The sequence below is a fragment of the Pristiophorus japonicus genome, chromosome 1 (assembly GCF_044704955.1).
Source record: "Pristiophorus japonicus isolate sPriJap1 chromosome 1, sPriJap1.hap1, whole genome shotgun sequence".
Taxonomy (NCBI): Eukaryota; Metazoa; Chordata; class Chondrichthyes; family Pristiophoridae; genus Pristiophorus; species Pristiophorus japonicus.
Genome location: NC_091977.1, coordinates 479737605 through 479759043, shown reverse-complemented (window position 1 = coordinate 479759043; position 21439 = coordinate 479737605). Strand labels below are relative to the sequence as shown.

At 46.1% G+C, this 21439-nt stretch overlaps 1 protein-coding gene across 1 annotated transcript in view; it reads left to right on the top strand.

Moving 5' to 3' along the window:
- Positions 1-21439, top strand: part of setd2 (SET domain containing 2, histone lysine methyltransferase) — a 232785-nt gene that overhangs the window by 48010 nt on the left and 163336 nt on the right. Inside the window, exons 4-5 of the mRNA XM_070887830.1 lie at positions 472-5177; positions 19094-19222. Of these exons, the coding sequence (XP_070743931.1) occupies positions 472-5177; positions 19094-19222 (4835 nt within the window). The remainder of the gene's footprint in view (positions 1-471; positions 5178-19093; positions 19223-21439) is intronic.

Here is a 21439-nt window from a genome sequence, read left to right as displayed (position 1 = left end):
TAGTCTTCTAAACTCCAGAGGTTATAGGCCCAACGTACTCAATCTCTCCTCTTGGGTCAACCCTTTCATCCCAGGGATCAATCTAGTGAACCTTTTTGCACCGCCTCTAATTCCTCACCTAATTGGCCAGTCTTCATGTCCAGGGACTAGACAATGAGCCAAGTTATTTGACAGTGGGACGCACCACTGCTGTGCCCAATCCTGTCCTCGGCTGATGTCTACGTGCACTGTTCTAACAGGGGCGGTCACTGGGTAACTATTCAGAGCAGGGACTCTCCCTAGCACAAGCGTACTGAGGCCAATTGTAACTGACATCAGCAAAGTCATCATAAACGGAGAGCTTTGGGATGCCCTGTTCTTGCATCTGGCATAAAGACATGTTGCCTTGATTGGCATTCCTTTGAATTGAATTTAATGAAATGAACGGGAACTTGCAGAACTGTACCTAATGTATGCGCAATACCGTTGCAGGTCAAGGCGGAGAATCCATTGGCATTGAATGTTCTCAAGGGACAAGTGACAAAAGGCTGTAGTCGCTTTCTACCCAAGGGCACCAAGGCAAAAGTCAACCTGGAGGACCAAGGACGGCAGAAGGTGTCTTTTACCTTCAATGTAACAAAGACCTTACGAAATAGGTTCCAAAGTGCCATTGGGACTGAGCCGGATGAAGTCAAGATTCCACCTCTGACGTTGCCTCCGATTTCTGTGAAAGGGAGCCAGGACAGTAAAAGTGACACTGATTCGGCTGATACTACAGAGACCACTACCTCACCGCCCAAATCCAAGGTAGAGTGGAGCAAGGTGCACTTCAAGAAGAAGCATCTCAATGATGCAGCCAAACCTGCGAGTTTGCCGGACAGGGAACCGTGCAGCTTGCCGGTGGAGGAACCTGTGGATGTCGCAGTCAAAAAAGATTCTACCGAAGGAAGTGAAACTGTGACAGACACGCCTGTTGAACTGAAACCGTCGGATCAGAATCTCAGTACATCCCACATTGGGAAGGGTGATAACTTGGAGGAGTTCAAGAATGTCTCCTCATCTTCTGAAAACGATGAGCTTAGGAAGGTTACTCAGGCAGAGGAAGCAGTGCAAGCACAATCAGCTGGCTCAGAGTCTGAGGGGGATTTATTCAGGAAATCACCCAGTTTGAAGTCGCAGGACACGAAAAACATTGAATCTGACCGAGATGTTCGGAAAAATCCAACGGCTTCCAAAATCGATGAGGTAGAAAAGGTTTCCTGTCATTCCAGGTCTGAGCGAGATAAGAGGAGCAGTGGTCATTCCAAGTCTGAGCGAGATACCAGAAGGACTTCGTCCCGCTCAAAGTATGGGAGAGAGGAAAGAGTCAGTTCATCTCGATCCCGCTCCGATAGAGATTCAAGGGTACCATCTTCTTACTCGAAGTCAGACAGGTCGAGAACCTCGTATTACCGTGATAAAGACCGAGGATATCGTAGAGGCTCCCCTTATTCAGAAAGGAGCAAATCTTCTCGTTCCAAATTGGGATCTGATTTAAGAGATGCTTCCTCTTGTTCAGATTCCGAAGAAGATTCCAGAAGGTATCATCCCAGATCAAATGACTTGAGAAGGACTTCATTGCACTCTAAATCCTACAGAGACTCGAGGAAATATCAGTCACGGTCAGATAGAGATCTGAGGGCAGTTTCGTCCTGCTCTGAATCAGAAAGAGAGACTCGAAGGACTAAATCTCATTCTAAGTCAGATAAAATATCCAGAACATCAGCGTCTTGTTATGAGTCAGAAAGCTCTAAAATGAATTCTCCTGAGCCAGAATTAGATTCCAGGAAATTGTCCAAATCGGACAGTCATTCAAAAATATCTTCATACCATTCAAAGTCATCAACTTCTTGTCATAAAGCAGAGGTGGTTAAAGCAAACTCATCTGACCCGGAATTGGACTGCAGGAAAATCTCCAAGTCTGATGGTCATTTGAGGACAACTTCATCTCATTCCAAATCTGTAACCTCTTGCCATGACGTAGCAGTAAAGAAGGAGTCCCCAGAACCAGAAATGGACTCGAGGAAATGTTCTAAGCTGGACAGTATCTCAAAGACAGTTCCATCTCATTCCAAGTCATCCACTTACTGTGGAATGGAAGCAATTCAAGGGGACTGTCCCGATCTAGAATTAGATTCCAGAAGTCACAAGCCTGATATTAATTCAACAGCATCCCCATCACATTCTAAATCAACTACTTGCTGTGAAATGGAGGTAGTTAAAATGGACTCTTCTGAACCAGAATTGGACTCGTGGACTAACAGTAGATCAGACAAGAATGCAATGGTAACTCCATCTCATTTTAAATCAACTACTGGTTATGAAATGGAAGTAGTTAAAATGGATTCTGCAGGGCCAGAATTGGACCCATGGACTAACAGAAGGTCGGACATGAACTTGATGGTAACCCCAACTACTTGCTATGAAATGGAAGTAACTAAAATGGACTCTTCTGAACCAGAACCGGAATTGGACTCGTGGGCAAGCTATAAGTCAGATCGGAAGTCGAGGATAACTATATCTAGTTCCAGATCCCATAAGATGAGGACATCACCCCCTTATACATCTGACAGGGAATTAAGGAGGACTTCATGCTCTGAGTCAGAAGATGAATTCAGAGAGGTTCCTGAAGTGCACAAGTCAGGAACAATGCAGATCGTTTCTAGATCAGGTGAGATTTGTTCCTCTCTCGATCACCAATCGGACAATTATGTCAGCACCTCACCGTATTCGACATCAGATTTACCGAGGATGTTCTGCCATTCCAGACTCCCTGCTGAAATAGCCGGGCCTTCGACTGGTACTAAATTAGATGAGTCTTTGGCAAGAGTTTCATCTTGCTCAGAATCAGATGAAGAACTGAGAACTTCACCTCATTGTGAGGTTGATTTGACGGCTTCACCTCATTCCCTATCAAATGAGTTGCTATCCTCGCCTCATTTCATAACTAATGATTTAAAAACCTTGTCTCATCCCAGTCCAGATAAGGTTAAGTCTTTGGCCCATCCAAAACTGGAGGAATTCAGCACTTCGCACTACACCGAGACGGAGGAGATTTTGGCCTGTCCCAAACTGGACGAGTCCGCATCTCTGCTCCATTCGTATTTAGATGTAGCGAGAACCGTTTTGGTTGATGCTGAAAGTTGCACAAGAGACACAAACCATAAAGACGAAGAGTTAGCAGAAAATAACGATGTGGATAATCGAGGGGAGCAACACACCAATGAAGGAGATGGTTCTGAATCAAAGAATGATCGACTGTTTCATGATCCAAATAGCTTTAACAATTGCAAAAGTAAACCGAATGTAGTGCCTGGCGACCACAATTGGGATTCATTTGAAAAAGTCAGACTGTTCACAGATTTGGCCAGGTTTGGCTACCTTACTTCTGAAACTAAGGAGTCTTCAGAAGTGAAGATTGAAAGTCCATCAACAAATAATGAAGAAACCTCTTTCTCTGCCAGACCAGATAGTTCTGTTAAAGTGGAGCTGGAACAGTCGATGGAAATTTCTGAAGATGAGGAAGAGACGTATGAAGAGTTGGCAATGAAGGCGGTTGAGGGGCCACCGCCTTTGAGCACTGCTGACCTGACGAGCTCAAATGAAGTGGAACACAGTTTACAGAATTACAACACCAAGTCTTACTGTGACAGCAGCTCCATGAAGGCAGTATACAACAGTGTGAGCTCTGAAAATGAAGACTGTTCGGAGGATGCCAAGAGTAGCAGTGAGCAGGACAGCGAAGAAAGTGAAACGAGCTCCGATTCCGACGACGGCAGAGTTCCCAGGAACCGTTTGCAATCCGTTGTGATAGTTCCCAAGAATTCTACGTTGACGTTGGAGGAGAAGAATCTGTCGTCCTCTCCTTCATCTTCCTCGTCGTCTTCCCGAAGCAATCGGCAAGAAAAGAAGCATTCAGGCGTCGAAGGCAACAAACGGGAAGCAGAAGAGAAACCCAGTCAGGAACATCAGGCGAACAGTGTCCAACTTGGAAGTGTCCTCCAGGAGATTGTTGGTGGCCACGGTGAGGGTGAAGAAGCAGTTCAGGACAGCCACTTGTCCTCTCCAAAAAAAACGGAGGACCAGCCGCAGGCTTCTTCGAGTCAGCTTTCGCCCGGTAGCGAGAGCCGGCAAGGCAGCAAGCAGCAGTTGTCGAGTGACAAGGCAGACAGTACCAGTCAGCCCGATCGGTTTTCACCGGACCAAAACCGGCTCCCTCCGCAGGACGAGAAATCTGGCTCGGCAGAATCTGCACGGGCAGACGGATCGGCGGGAAGGCACCAGCACGCGCCCAGCAGCCACTCGGACAGTTTCGCAGCCAGACAGGGCGGTGCTCAACCGTCTCGTGGGGCAGAGAAAAACCTCGGAGAGAAGCCAGACAGTAGGCAGGCCGGCCCTTGGTCGCAGCAGCAGGCCCAAGTTCCGAGGTCTTTCCATAGCCTAGCGTATTTGGATAGCCTTGACTGGGACTTCTCTCAGCCGGAGAAGCCGAGCAGCAGTTGTCAGCAGCCGGATAGCAGTTACGGAGTGTACCGGAGATATGGCTATCGGACGGAAGAAGCCGAACAGGGCGACAGGGGTAGTTACTGGCAAGGTAGTCGAGCCAGTTACTGGGATCCCAGGTTGAACTCCAAATCAGCATTGTACAGTAGCTACCAGTTGGGGCAAGACATATCTGGCTCGGATGTCCAAGGGCAGGTGCAGCCGGACTCGATGACCGACGACTTTGCAAGCTACGAAGCTGTGAACCGCGACCCGCGATCTGTTCCCAAAGGCGTGAGCTCTCTTCAGGCTCACGAGATAACTAGCAATTCCAGCAAGGGGACCACTCTGGTGCTAAAGGCCAGTGACTCTACGGCGGACAAGGAGCCGAGGGTCAAAGCGTCAGAGAAAAGGTCGGACGACGAGCAGGGGGAATCCCAGAAGCCACAGCTGGAGGAGATGGACACGGATTTGGAAAGTGATGCCGACACGCGGGACTGCGAACAAGTCAACGCCGAGCAGGATCCAGATTCCATAATGCCATACAAAGAATGGGTCACGTTGGTGTGCAAGATGGAAGAGTTCAAAAACGCTCCATCCTGGAAGGAGCAGTCAAAACTGGGAATGATGCCACCTTACTTTGAACTAATTGAGGAGAACTTGTACCTGACCGAGAGGTAATTTTAAGCATTTTTCTTATTAAAGTATTTAATTATACGATAATGAAGTATTAACAACACTAGGTTCTTAGTAGAAGTTATGCTAAACCTTTATAAATCACTGGCTTAGGCCTCAGTATTGCGTCCAATTCTGGCGTTGCACTTTTGGACTTCAGTTATGTAGAGGAACTAGAGAAGAACCTTGAAGCAGAGAAGATTAAGGGTAGATTTAATAGAGGTGCTCAAAATTATGAGGGGTTTTGATAGTTTCTTCTTATCTGCTCTATTTCCACTGGCAAGAAGGTCTAATTAGAGGACAAAGATTAATGACAATTGGCAAAAGTACCAGAGGAGAGATCAGAATGATCTTTATGCAGCGAGTTGTAATGATGGCTGAAAGGGAGGTGGAAACAGATTCAGTAGATTTCAAAAGGGAATGAAATGTATATTTAGAAAGGAAAAATTTGCCATGCTATGGGGAAAGAGCAGGGGAATGGGACTAATTAGTTCATTCAAAGAGCCGGCACAGGCACGATGGGCCGAATGGCCTCCTGTGTTGTATGATTGAGTGAAGGGTGACACCGGATTGCCATTTGAATTTCACCACCAGTACGGTGATAGAGTTTTGCTCTTTTTAAAAACCAAGGAAAATAAGCGGGAGATATTCAGGACTGAGGAAGAGCCTTCGATCTGAAACATCGACTGACTGTTTCTCCACAGACCGGCTCAGCATTTCCAGCTTTTCCTATTTTTGTTTTCACATTTCCAGCATCTGCAGCATTTATCTTTTTTTTGCCTGTTTTGGTTGTGCCCAGGCACCTTAGAGCCAGGCCATTTACCGGTGAAATCAGGAAGCATTTTTTCACACTAGGAATAGCGGAAATCTGAAAATTCTCATCCACCGAAAGGCTGGGGATGCTGGGTCAATTAAAATGTTCAAGACTGAGATTGCTAGTTTTAAGTTAGGGTATATATGGAGCACATGTGAGTTAATGAAGTTTGGTACAGATCAACAATTAAATGGCAGAACAGGATTGATGGGTTGAATGACAGGGCCTCTGGTTGGGCCTCTACTCATTGGAGTTCAGAAGAATGAGAGGTGATCTTATCAAAACATACAAGATAATGAGGGGGCTCGACAAGGTGCATGCAGAGAGGATATTTCCACTCGGGAAACTAGAACTAGTGGGCATAGTCTCAGAATAAGGGGCCGCCCATTTAAAACTGAGTTGAGGAGGAATTTCTTCTCTCGAAGGGTTGTAAATCTGGATTTCTCTGCACCAGAGACCTGTGGAGGCTGGGTCATTGAATATATTTAAGGTGGAGATAGACAGATTTTTAAGGGATAAGCGAGTCTAAGGTTATGGGGAGCGGGCAGGGAAGTGGAGCTGAGTCCATGATCAGATCAGCCATGATCGTATTAAATGGTGGAGCAGGCTTGAGGGGCCATATGGTCTACTCTTGCTATTTCTTATGTTTTTATGACCTCCTCCTGTCCCTATGAGGAGCATTTTGAGCTGTAAAACACTGATCAGTCACTAGTGGTGGTAACAATTAAAGGTAATAACTTAGTTTTTATTTCTTCTTGGGATGTGGACATCACTGACCAGGCTGGCATTTATTGTCCATCCCACATTGCCCTGAGAAGGTGCTGGTGGTCCTCCTCCTTGAAGCAATTGTGGCATTTAGGAGTGGAGCAGAGATCAGGTAGATGTCGTGGGTTTCCTTCACCTCCAGTCATCCTGGTGCCAGACCACAAATGATCAGATTTATTCATAACTTGCCACAGTGGGATTTGAGCTCCCACCCTGTGTACTGCTAGTTCAGTACCACAACCACGACTCTCCCCTATCATGAAGAATCGCTGTACCCTCATCTTGCACATTGAAGTAGTTGGGTTTAGGTTATGACTTTTCCTGTACTTTCTTAATATGAAAACACTAAATAAAGCCCAGTGACTGAAATGTAATAGAAAGGAAAGAACTTGGATTTATATCGTGCTTTTATGATGTTGGGTTGTCCAAAAGCACTTTACAGACAGTTTGTGCACGGCAAGGTCCCACACACAGCAATGAGATAATGACCAGATAACCTGTTTTAGTGATGGTTGAGGGATAAATATTGGCTAGAACACCGGGGAGAACTCCCATGCTCCTCAAATCGTGCCAAGGGATCTTTCATGTCTATCTGAAAGGGCAGACGGTACCTCGGTTTAGCGTCTTATAAGAAAGACAGCAATAACTTGTATTTATATACAAAAGTAATATACTGTGGATGCTGGAATCTGGAATAAAAACAGAAAATGCTGGAAATCTCAGCGGGTCAGGCAGCATCTGTGGAGAGAGTTAACGCTTCAGGTCGATGACCCTTCATCAGAACTGGAGAGTGTTCGGAAAGAACGGATTCTTAACCAACACTGAAAGCCCACTGACTCCCACAGCTACCTGGACTACACTTCCTCCCACCCAGCATCCTGTAAGGACTCCATTCCATTCTCCCAGTTTCTCCGTCTCCGTCGCATCTGCTTTGACGACGCCAATTTTCACACTAGTGGCTCTGACATGTCTTCCTTTTTCCTCAACAGAGGATGCCCCTCCCGCCGTGGTTAACATGGCCCTCGACCGTGTCTGTTCTATTTCTTGTACCTCTGCCCTCGCCCCTTCCCATCCCTCTCAGAACCATGACAGGGTTCCCCTGGTCCTCACCTTTCACCCCACCAGCCTCAATGTTCAACAGATCATTTTCCGCCATTTTGCCACCTCCAGCATGATCACACCACCAATCACATCTTCCCCTCCCCTCCCCTCTCAGCATCTCAAAGGGACCCCTCCCTCTGCGACACCCTGGTCATTTCCGCAGTCACCCCCAGCACCCCCTCCCCTTCCCGCGGCACTTTTCCGTGCAAGCGCAGGAGATGCAACACCTGCCCTTTTACCTCCTCCCTTCCCACTATCCAGAGCCCCAAATACTCCATCCAAGTGAAACAGCGATTTACGTAGTACTTTCAATTTAGTATTCGCTGCTCACAGTCTCCTCTACATTAGGGAGACCAAGCATAGATTGGATGACTGCTTTGCGGAGCACCTCCGTTCAGTCCACAAGTGAACCCCTGAGCTTCCGGTCGCCTGTCACTTTAATTCTCCGCTCCATTCCACTCTGACCTCTCTGTCCTTGATCTCCTACACTGTTCCAACGAAGCTCAACGCAAGCTCGATGAACAGCCCATCATCTTTCGTTTAGGCACTTTACAGCCTTCTGGACTCAACTTCGAATTCAACAATTTCAGAGCGTAACCGCAGGCAACCTTTGGCTCCCTTCGCCCCCCCCCCCCGAGAGCCTGATACTTTTTTTTCTCTCCTTGTCTCTAATGGCAGCTGGTCGTTAACCTGCCATTCACACCCTATCTTGACTAATGTTTTTCTAACTCCTGGCATTACCATTTGAATTTGGGCCATCATCCTTTTGTCTCTCTAATCTCTCCTGCCTTCCACCCTGTCACAGACCTTCCCTTTTGTTCTTTCTTTCTCTCCCCCCTTTCAGTGCTTGTTAAGAGTCTGTTCTTTTTGAACACTCTCCAGTTCTGACGAAGGATCATCAACCTGAAACATTAACTCTGCTTCCTCTCCACAGATGCTGCCTGACCTGCTGAGATTTCCAGCATTTTCTGTTTTTATTGTATTTATATAGCGCCTTTAACGTAGTATAACCTCCCAAGGCGCTTCACAGGAGTGTTATAAGACAAAAATTTGACACCGAGCCACATAAGAGGAAATTATGGCAGATGACCAAAAGCTTGGTCAAAGAGAGGGAGGTTTTAAGGATGCTCTTAAAGGAGGGGCCTCAGCTATTTACAATCTATATTAATGATTTAGACGAAGGAACCGAGTGTAATGTAGCCAAGTTTGCTGATGATACAAAGATGGGTGGGAAAGCAAGTTGTGAGGAGGACACAAAATCTGCAAAGGGATATAGACAGGCTATGTGTGAGTGAGCAAAAATTTGGCAGATGGAGTACAATGTGGGAAAATGTGAGGTTATCCACTTTGTCAGAAAAAATAAAAAAGCAAATCATTATTTAAATGGAGAAAAGTTACAAAATGCTGCAGTACAGAGGGACCTGGGTGTCCTTATGCATGAAACACAAAAAGTTAGTATGCAGGTACAGCAAGTAATCAGGAAGGCAAATGGAATGTTGGCCTTTATTGCAAGGGGGTATAGAGTATAAAAGCAGAGCCGTCCTGCTACAACTGTACAGGGTATTGGTGAGGCCACACCTGGAGTACTGCGTACAGTTTTGGTCTCCTTATTTAAGGAGGGATATACTTGCATTGGAGGCAGTTCAGAGAAGGTTCACTAGGTTGATTCCTGAGATGAAGGGGTTGACGTGAAAAAAGGTTGAGTAAGATGGGCCTATACTCATTGGAGTTCAGAAGAATGAGAGGTGATCTTATTGAAACATATACGATACTGAGGGGGTTCGACAAGGTAGATGCAGAGAGGATGTTTCCCCTCATGGGGGAATCTAGAACTAGGGGGAATAGTTTCAGAATAAATGGTCACCCATTTAAAATTGAGATGAGGAGGAATTTCTTCTCTTGAGGGTTGTAAATCTGTACTATTCACTGCCCTAGAGAGCTGTGAAGGCTGGGTCATCGAATATATTGAAGGTGGAGATAGACCTTAAGCTGGAGACTTTTGAGCGATAAGGGAATAAAGGGTTATGGGAAGCGGGCGGGGAAGTGGAGCTGAGCCCACGATCAAATCAGCCATAATCTTACTGAATGATGAAGCAAGCTCGAGGGGCCAAATGGCCTTGTCCTGCTCCTATTTCTTATATTCTTATGTAAGAGAGGTAGAGAGGCAGAAAGGTTTAGGGAGGGAGTTCCAGAGCTTAGAGCTTAGAGCCGAGGCAGTTGAAGGCACGGCCACCGATGGTTGAGCGATTATAATCAGGGATGCTCAAGAGGGCAGAATTTGAGGAACGCAGGTATTTGTGGGGGGGGGGGGGGGGGGGGTTGGTGTTGTGAGGCTTAGAGATTACAGAGACGGAGAGGCGAGACCATGGAGGAATTTGTAAACAAGGATGAAAACTTTAAAATCAAGGCGTTGCTTAACCAGGAGCCAATGTAGGCCAGCGAGTACAGGGGTGATAGATGAGCAGGACTGAGTGCGAGTTAGGACACTGGCTGCCAAATTTTGGATGACCTCAAGTTTACGTAGGGTAAAATGTGGGAGGTCAGCCAGGAGCGCGTTAGAGTAGTCAAGTCTGGAGGTAACAAAGGCATGGATGAGGGTTTCAGCAGCAGATGAGCTGAGGCAGGGGCGGAAATGGGAATGTTACGGATGTGGAAATAGGCGGTTTTAGTTATGCTGCGGATATGTGGTCGGAAGCTCATTTCAGGGTCAAATATGGCATCAAGGTTGCGAACATTCTGGTTCCGCCTCAGACAGATGCTAGGGAGAGGGACGGAGTCGGTGGCTAGGGAACTGAGTTTATGGCGGGGACCAAAGACAATGGCTTTGGTCTTCCCAATATTTAATTGGAGAAAATTTCTGCTCATCCAGACCTGCATGTCGGACAAGCAGTCTAACAATTTAGAGACCCTGGAGGGGTCGAGAGAAGTGGTGGTGAGGTAGAGCTGGGTACATGTGGAAACTGACTCCGTGTTTTTGGATGATGTCAGCAAGGGGCAGCATATAGATGAGAAAATAGGAGGAGGCCAAGGCTCGATCCTTGGACACCAGAGCTAACAATGCGGGAGTGGGAAGAGAAACCATTGCAGGTGAGACAGTGCAGTATCCCTCAGTACTGCACAGTAGTGTCAGCCTAGATTATGTGCTTGTGTCTCTGGATTGGGGCTTGAACCCACAACCTTCTAACTGACGGTTGAGTGCTACAACTGAACCAGGGTTGCCACCGAGTGTATCTCATGTTTGTTTTCCATGGCGTAATTTAGAACAGAATTTCAGCTTTTACATTTTATTTTGACTGGTGTGAGCTTTTCAAAAAAATTCTTGGGCTGTGGGCAAGGCCTCATTTAATGCTCATCTCTAGGGGCTAGATTTTACACTTTTTTTGCATGTATAATGCCCACTTAACATCCATTTTACCGCTGAAATGAGGTATAATGCTCAGATATCGCCCATTTCGCCACAAAATGAAAACTGACGCCCATTTTTAGGGCACTTATCGCCAAACGTTACTTTCCCCATGTAAGTAATGCCGGGGGGAAAAATACCGCCCGCCCACTTTTTATGGGCGAAACCAACGCCCATAATATCGTCCAGCGTTACTTTCCGCATGTAATTAACGCCGAGATTCAATAATACCGACTGCCCACTTTATTTTGTCGTAAAGATCACATTTGCCGAAACTAACGCCCAGGAGATCGCCCAGCGTCACTTTCACCACCTCGCATACATCTTGCCCACAATATCGCTTGCCCAAAAAAACGCCGGGAAAAAGTGGAACTACTCACAGCGGTATGGACGCCATGTTCTAAATCACATGTCGCATCATTTAAAAGGCTGAACTGCTTCAACCTCGGGGGAGTTCAGATGTACTCTGGACATTTTTGGAGGTGATGTGAACATCTGAACCAACATCGTTATCATACTGTGGACGATTGGAATTTAATAGGTGTCTTCGTCGGGACATTCATTCTTTGTGACAAATCAGTGGAAAACAGATAGCTATTGGAATGGGTCCTTTCTCACCCTCTCTTGATGATCAATTACATGCTGCAGACTCGAGATGGCCAAAGGTACATTCGACAGCATTATGTGCCCAATGTAAGACGTGCCAGACTGATGAGGAGGACCAGACGTTACACCTTCCGCAAGTACAGGGGAAGCTGTCTTACCTCAACTTGCCCGACACCACCTGCCTTCGGAGATGGCAACAAGGAGGTTATCACTGAGATATGCCAGCTCATAAGGGGAGATCTGCAGCCTGCCTGCACCATCAGGGCTGCACTGCCCATTGAGGTCAAAGTCACCACGGCACTGCTGTTCTACGCGTCGGGTTCTTTTCAGGCCTCAGCTGGCGACATTTGCGGTATGTCTCAGCATGCCACACATTAGACAGGTCTGTGAAGCCCTGTACGCACGCTGGATGGACTTTATCAGCTTCCCTTTGACCAGGGAGGCTCAGACTGAGAGGGCTCTTGGATTCTACCGAATTGCTAACTTCCCCAAGGTGCATGGAGCAATAGATTGTACGTACATCGCAATTCGGGCACCTTTTCAGGATGCACAGGTTTTCAGGAACCGCAAGGAATTCCACTCCCTGAATGTGCAACTCGTTGTCGACCACCAACAAATTATACTGGCAGTGAATGCTAAATTTCGGGGCAGCATTCATGATGCTCACATCCTGCGTGAGAGCGCTGTATCTGACTTGTTTAACAATCAGCCACAAGGTCAATGCTGGATGCTTGGTGACAAAGGATATGGCCTCGCCACCTGGCTGATGACCCCTCCGGTGTGACACCCACACCGAGGCCGAAAGGCGATACAACGAGAACCACAGAGCCACTCGCAATATCGTGGAGAAAACCATTGGACCACTCAGGAGGCGAGCTCCAATACCACCCTGAGCAGGTAGCTCAATTCGTGGTGGTGTGCTTCATACTGCACAACTTGGCTATCAGGAGGGGACAAGAATTGCCAGACAGGTGTGACGGTCCACCTCAGGAGAGAGAGGACGAGGAGGTGGGCGCTGACATCGGGCCAGACAATCAGGCTGACGCTGAAGCCATGTCCCTACCCCCCTGTAGACTGCATGAAAGGGCCCGTGGTGGCCTCATAGCCGTAAGACTGTTGCGTCAGAAGCTCATAAATGAGCGGTTTGCCTGAAAGAATGTTGGTATTTACAAGGCTGACACACTGCTGGGTGTGCAGCTCATACATCAATGGTGGGCATCACCTTGGTGACAGTTAAAGTTGAAGTTGATTGAAGTTAAGTGTAATTATACCCTTTGATAAGGAATCGCCAGTGTGTAACGGTGCAGCCATCTGAGCCAATGCGCAACAAGGTTTTATGAAATAAAAAACATTTAAACTGAACATTTGTCTGAAATCGTAAGTATCTCTGTAAAAAAAAAAACAACAACCCCCTCGCCCGCTTCTCCTCCCCACCTCTACCCCTTCCCCTCCTGACTCCAAACCGCCTGGCTGAGGGGTTCCTCAGGCGATGCTTCATGGGGCGGGGGGGTGGAGGGCAGTGTCGACAGAACCGCTGCTTGGACGGATACGGGAGAGGACGGTCCCGAGGTGGGAATGTACTCCGAGCCAGAAGCAAGATGTGACGTTGGCAGTGGGGTTGCTGCAGTTCGGGACCACTGGGAGCCCTCAGCCACCAGTGTTCCTGGCTTCAGCTCCAGGGTCTTCTCCATCCTTTCCATGTTATATATTATTTGTTCGACAAAAACTCGATGCTAACTACGTTCTTGGTGCTTTGTAGGCATTTTTCTGCTGGTGAATCTCCCTCGTGCCTCCCACATCAGCCAAACAAGCACACACCACACGCTTTCAGTCGCTCTCTGCTCCCTCTCTTTCTGTCTCCTCTTCTGCGCGTGTAATGATGCCCCCTGACCTCCTGAATTGCGGGAAATGAGCGTTGCCAGGACGGCGACATTTTATGGCAGAGAGATTTAACGCTAACGCCCATTTCATATCGCTCGTGGTAACGCCCAATTTTTTAAATGGAGATTAGAGGCTTTGAGAATGGGTGACAAGCCGGCGATCTGAAAACCCATTTTTACCGCCCACGCCGTAAATACCGCCCATTTTTGGGCAATCTGCATAAAAGTATAAAATCTAGCCCTAGGTGTCCTGAGTTAACCATATAGTGAGGATGGGATTGAGAAGATTCTGCTCTCCTTCATCACCACGCCCCTCTAGTCAAATGCCATTTAGTACAGTACATCACGCTCACTCCACCATGCCCTCCTTTGGTCAAAAAGCCTATAGTACTGTGCCTCTCATGTCCGCTGAGTTCCACCCTGTGTTTTGGTTATTCTGGTTCAGGACCCTAATGACTGGGGTGAAAATTGGCAAATCTGTTCACTTATCCTTTGTACAATACCTGTTACTGCCACTAGAGGTTCCTAATGAGCTACACAGGAAGAGATGGATTCTTCCAGACAAGATGCACACAGAGAAGGGGTAGTGATCTGGAGAGAGAGACTAACAGACAAGGGGCGGAAACAGATAGCTCGAGAGGGAGCGATATATACATACAGAGAGAGATGGAGAGATAGGTGGGAGAAAGGGAGACAGGAGAGCGCGATCAGGGGGGAAAAAGAGAGACAGATGACGAGAGGAAGACGAACAGACCGATTCAGAGTGGCAGAGAGTGAAACTTAGAGAAAGGGGATATTTACAAAAAATGAGAGAAGAAATGAGATAAAGATGATACAGCAGTGGGAGAGAAGAAAAGATGATTGAAGACTGGAAGTTATAGCGACGATAAGAGGAGGAGAATTGGAGAGTGAGAAACAAATACAGGCAGGAGATGGGGAGTAACTGTTGGTGACGGAGACTGGATTCGTAGACACGGAATAAAAATTCAGAGCAGTACGTTGAAGTGAAACATAAACATAGAAACTAGGTGCAGGAGTAGGCCATTCGGCCCTTCGAGCCTGCACCACCATTCAATAAGATCATGGCTGATCATTCCCTCAGTATCCCTTTCCTGTTTTCTCTCCATACCCCTTGATCCCTTTAGCCGTAAGGGCCACATATAGCTCCCTCTTGAATATATCCAATGAACTGACATCAACAAATCTCTGCGGCAGGGAATTCCACAGGTTAACAACTCTCTCAGTGAAGAAGCTTCTCATCTCAGTCCTAAATAGCTTACCCCTTATCCTAAGACTATGTCCCTGGTTCTGGATCTCCCCAACATCGGGAACATTCTTCCCGCATTTAAACCTGTCCAGTCCCGTCAAAATCTTACAAGTTTCTGAGAGATCCCCTCTCATCCTTCTAAACTCCAGTGTATAAAGGCCCAGTTGATCCAATTTCTCCTCATATGTCAGACCCGCCATCCCGGGAATCAGTTTGGGGAACCTTCGCTGCACTCCCTCAATAGCAAGAACGTCCTTCCTCAGGAGACCAAAACTGAACACAATATTCCCAGGTGAGGCCTCACCAAGGCCCTGTACAACTGCAATAAGACCTCCCTGCTCCTGTACTCAAATCCCCTAGCTATGAAGGCCAACATGCCATTTGCCGCCTTCACTGCCTGCTGTACCTGCATGCCAACTTTCAATGACTGATGAACCATGACACCCAGGTCTCATTGCACCTCCCCTTTTCCTAATCTGCCACCATTCAGATAATATTCTGCCTTCGTGTTTTTGCCCTCAAAGTGGATAACCTCACATTTATCCACATTATACTGCATCTGCCATGCATTTGCCCACTCACCTAACCTGTCCAAGTCACCCTGCAGCCTTTTAGCGTCCTCATCACAGCTCACACCGCCACCCAGCTTAGTGTCATCTGCAAACTTGGAGATATTACACTCAATTCCTTCATCTAAATCATTAATGTTTATTGTAAAGAGCTGGAGTCCCAGCACTGAGCCCTGCGACACTCCACTAGTCACTGCCTGTCATTCTGAAAAGGACCCGTTTATCCCGACTCTGCTTCCTGTCTGCCAACCAGTTCTCTATCCATGTCAGTACATTATCCCCAATACCATGTGCTTTGATTTTGCACACCAATCTCTTGTGTGGGACCTTGTCAAAAGCCTTTTGAAAGTCCAAATACACCACATCCACTGGTTCTCCCTTGTCCACTCTGCTAGTTACATCCTCAAAAAAAATTCCAGAAGATTTGTTGAGCATGATTTCCCTTTCATAAATCCATGCTGACTTGGACCAATCCTGTCACTGCTTTCCAAATGCGCTGCTATTTCATCTTTAATAATTGATTCCAACATTTTCCCCACCACTGATGTCAGACTAACCAGTCTATAATTTCCCGTTTTCTCTCTCCCTCCTTTTTTAAAAAGTGGTGTTACATTAGCTACCCTGCAGTCCATAGGAACTGATCCAGAGTCGATAGACTGTTGGAAAATGATCATCAATGCATCCACTATTTCTATGGCCACTTCCTTAAGTACTCTGGGATGTAGACGATCAGGCTCCGGGGATTTATCGGCCTTCAATCCCATCAATGTCCCTAACACAATTTCCCGCTTTATAACGATATCCTTCAATTCCTCCTTCTCACTAGACCCTTGGTCCCCTAGTATTTCCGGAAGGTTATTTGTGTCTTCCTTCGTGAAAACAGAACCAAAATATTTGTTTAACTGGTCCGCCATTTCTTTGTTCCCAATTATAAATTCACTTGAATTTGACTGCAAGGGACCTACGTTTGTTTTCACTAATCTTTTTCTCTTCACATATCTATAGAAGCTTTTGCAGTCAGTTTTTATGTTCCCAGCAAGCTTCCTCTCATACTCTATTTTCCCCCTCCTAATTAAACCCTTTGTCCTCTGCTGTATTACAAAATTCTCCCAGTCCTCAGGTTTGCTGCTTTTTCTGTCCAATTTATATGCCTCTTCCTTGGATTTAGCACTATCCTTAATTTCCCATGTTAGCCACGGTTGAGCCACCTTCCCTGTTTTATTTTTACTCCAGACAGGGATGTACAATTGTTGAAGTTCATCCATGTGATCTTTAAATGTTTGCCATTGCCTATCCACCGTCAACCCTTTAAATATCACTCGCCAGTCTATTCTAGCCAATTCATGTCTCATACCATCGAAATTACTTTCCCCAAGTTCAGGACCCTAGTCTCTGAATTAACTGTGTCACTCTCCATCTTAATAAAGAATTCTACCATATTATGGCCACTCTTCCCTAAGGGGCCTTGCACAACAAGATAGTTAATTAGTCCCTTCTCATTACACATCACCCAGTCTAGGATGGCCAGCCCTCTAGTTGGTTCCTTGATATATTGGTCGAGAAAACCATCCCTAATACACTCCAGGAACAACTCCTCCACCGTATTGCTACCAGTTTGGTTAGCTCAGTCAACATGTAGATTAAAGTCGCCCGTGATAACTGCTGTACCTTTATTGCACGCATCCTTAATTTCTTGTTTGATGCTGTACCGATCCTCATTATTACTGTTTGGTGGTCTGTACACAACTCCCACTAGCGTTTTCTGCCCTTTGGTATTTCGTAGCTCCACCCATACTGATTCCTCATCATCCATGCTAATGTCCTTCCTTACTATTGCATTAATTTCCTCTTTAACCAGCAACGCCACCCTACCTCCTTTTCCTTTCTGTCTATCCTTCCTAAATGTTGAATACCCCTGGATGTTGAGTTCCCAGCCTTGGTCACCCTGGAGCCATGTCTCCGTGATATCAATTACATCATATCCATTAACTGCTATCTGCGCAGTTAATTCGTCCACCTTATTCCGAATACTCCTCGCATTGAGGCATAGAGCCTTTAGGCTTGTCTTTTTAACACCCTTTGCCCCTTTAGGATTTTGCTGTAATGTGGCCCTTTTTGCTTTTTGCCTTGGATTTCTCTGCCCTCCACTTTTACTTTACTTCTTTTATCTTTTGCTTCTGCCCCCATTCTATTTCCCGCTGTCTCCCTGCATTGGTTCCCATCCCCCTGCCATATTAGTTTAACCCCTCCCCAACAGCACGAGCAAACACTCCCCCTCGGACATTGGTTGCGGTCCTGCCCAGGTACAGACCGTCTGGTTTGTACTGGTCCCACCTCCCCCAGAACCGGTTCCAATGTCCCAGGAATTTGAATCCCTCCCTTCTGCACCAGTCCTCAAGCCACATATTCATCTGAGATATTCTGCGATTCCTACTCTGACTAGCACGTGGCAGTGATAGCAATCCTGAGATTACTACTTTTGAGGTCCTACTTTTTAATTTAGCTCCTAGCTCCCTAAAGTGAAGACACTCCGATCATTGACCTGCCTTTTTTGCTCCCAGATGCTGACTGAGCTTTGTGTAATTCCAGTAGTTTCTGTTTTTATTTCAGATTTCTTTTCATTTTCAGTATTGGGCTTGACTTGTCTTCCCTCGAGACCAACCCATCTCCCCCGCCCCCCTGTTTTGTATTTGAAAGGGGCTGAGATCATTTCCAGGTGCTAATTTACCTTCCTGATGCTTTAAACAACGTGCTTGCCATCATTGATTGCTGTCTTTAACTCTGCTGTGAAGCACCTTGGGACCTTTTTACTTCGTTAAAGGTGCTATATAAATAAAAGTTGTTTTTGTATCCTCGGACTCTTCCCTTGGAGAGAATAGTCAGGAAGGCAAGTTGCATAAACTTGAGTTGCATTCCCTTGAGTTTGGTGGTTAAGGATTTGATCCAATTGAGGTCTTTAAAATGATAAAGGAATCGATGGGGTAAATGCAGAGAAACTCTTCTTCTGGTGGTGAATCCAGAACAAGAGGGCACAATCTTAAAATTAGAGCCAGGCCATTTAGAAATGAAATTAGAAAGCACTTGTTCCACACAAAGGGTCGTGGAAATCTGGGACACGTTCCCCCAAAAGGCTGAGGATGCTGGGTCAATTTAAATTTTCACGATTGAGATCGGTAAGATTTTTGTTGGCTAACGATATCAAAGGATATGGAGCAATGGTAGGTAAATGGAGCTGTGGTACAGATCAGCAGTTTGATTGAATGGCGGAACAGGCTCGAGGGCTGAATGGCCTGCTCCTGTTCTTAGGATGCAAGTGTTCTCTGTTCTTCTGTGCTGTGACATTTAAATCACATCTCTCTTTCAGGCTGCTGATTTTTACAGTCCGAGATTCCTTGCCCATAGGGAATGCTCATTTACTCCTTTTATCAGAATGATTATCCGTTAAATCTAACCAGGTTCGAGTCATTTATCTCCTTTCCCAAGCCTTAATCGGACCGGTTTACTTTTTTACAGGAAGAAAAGCAAGTCCCACCGCGACATCAAGCGCATGCAGTGTGAATGTTTGCTGTCCAGAGAGGATCGAGAGCGAGGAGAGCTGGCATGTGGTGAAGACTGCCTCAATAGGTTACTCATGATAGAATGGTAAGTGCCTTACCGTTCATTGGAAAACGCCAACCAACAGGATGAACCTGCCTTATCCCCGACCCCTTTAGAGTCTCCACACACTATTTGGTCAACAATAGTGCAACATCGCTGTGAAATACAGCCAGTTTGTTGCAGATGGGCACCAATGGCTAGCTCTTGCCGAGATGGTGCACAGGGTGTGAAACCAGGATGGGTCATCTTTCCATATGCCTTTGCAACCGTGGCTTTTTGTGTTCATTGAGAATCATTGAGAAGGTAAATCAGTGAATCAGAGCAGTGGGAGGCATTCAAGGAGATCCTGAGGGTATAGAGCAAGTATGTTCCCTTAAAGAAAAAGGGTGGGACGAACAAATCTAGAGCCCCTGGATGTCAAGGGACATACAGGGTAAGATAAAGAAAAAAAGAGAGGCTCCTGACATACCGAGGGCTCAATACTGCAAAAACCCGAGAGGAGTATAGAAAGTGCAGGGGTGAAATTAAAAAGGAAATTAGGAAAGCAAAGAGAGGGCATGAAAAATTGTGGCAAGTAAAATCAAGGAAAACCCAAAGATGTTTTTTGTAAATACATTAAGAGCAAGAGGATAACTAAAGCAAGGGTGGGGCCTATTAGAGACCATAAAGGTCATCTGTGTGTGGAGGTCCAAGATGTGGGTATGGTTCTTAATTAATACTTTGCATCTGTTTTCACAAAAGAGAGGGGTGATGCAGATGTTGCAATCAGGGAGGAGGAGTGTGGAATATTAGATTAAATAAACATAGTGTGAAAGGAAGTGGATAAATGCCCAGGCCCGGATGAAATGTATCCCAGGCTGTTAAGGGAAGCAAGAGAGGAAATAGCAGAGGCTCTGGCCATCATTTTTCAATCTTCACTGGCTTCAGGTGAGGTGGCGGAGGACTAGAGGACTGCTAACGAGACTGGATCAACTGAACCTTTATACACTGGAGTTTAGAAGGATGAGAGGGGATCTCATAGAAACTTATAAAATTCTGATGGGACTGGACAGGTTCGATGCGGGAAGAATGTTACCGATGTTGGGGAAGTCCAGAAACAGGGGACAGAGTCTTAAGATAAGGGATAGGCCATTTAGGACTGAGACGAGGAGAAACTTCTTCACTCAGAGAGTTGTTAACCTGTGGAATTCCCTACCTCAGAGAGTTGTTGATGCCAGTTCATTGGATATATTCAAGTGGCCCTTACGGCTAAAGGGATCAAGGAACATGGAGAGAAAGCAGGAAAGGGGTACTGAGGGAATGATCAGCCATGATCTTATTGAATGGTGGTGCAGGCTCGAAGGGCCGAATGGCCTACTCCTGCATCTATTTTTATGTTTCTATGTACCATTGTTTAAAAAAGGAGAAAGGGATAAACTTGAGTAATTGCAGGCCAGTCAGCCTAACCTCAGTGGTGGGAAAATTATTGGAAAAAATCCTGAGGGACAGGATAAATCTTCACTTAGAAAGACACGGATTAATCAAGAACAATCAGCATGGATTTGTTATTATTAACTTCATTGAATTTTTTGAGGAGGTAACCAGGAGGGTAGTGCGTTTGACGTAGTATATGGATTTTAGCAAGGTTTTTGATAAGGTCCCACATGGCAGACTGGTCACGAAAGTAAAAACTCATGGGATCCAGGGCAAAGTGGCAAGTTGGATCCAAAATTGGCTCAGAGGCTGAAAACAAAGGGTAATGATTGATGGGTGTTTTTGTGACAGGAAGGCTGTCTCTAGTGGGCTTCCACAGGGCTCAGTACTAGGTCCCTTGCTTTTTGTGGTATATATCAGAGATTTAGACTTGAATGTAGGGGGTATGATACAAAAATTGGCCGTATGATTGATAATGAAAAAGAAAGCTGTAGACTGCAGGAAGATATCAAGGTCTCTACTCATTGGAATTTAGAAGATTGAGAGGTGATCTTATCGAAACATACAAGATTATGAGGGGGCTTGATAAGGTGGATGCAGAGAGAATGTTTCCACTGATGGAGAGTAGAACTAGGGGGCATAATCTTCGAATAAGGGCCATTTAAAACTGAGATGAGGAGAAATTTCTTTTCTCAGAGGGTTGTAAATCTGTGGAATTTGCTGCTTCAGAGAGCTGTGGAAGCTGGGGCATTGAATAAATTTAAGACAGCGATAGACAGTTTCTTAACCGATAAAGGAATAAGGGGTTATGGGGAGCGGGCGGGGAAGTGGAGCTGAATCCATGATCGG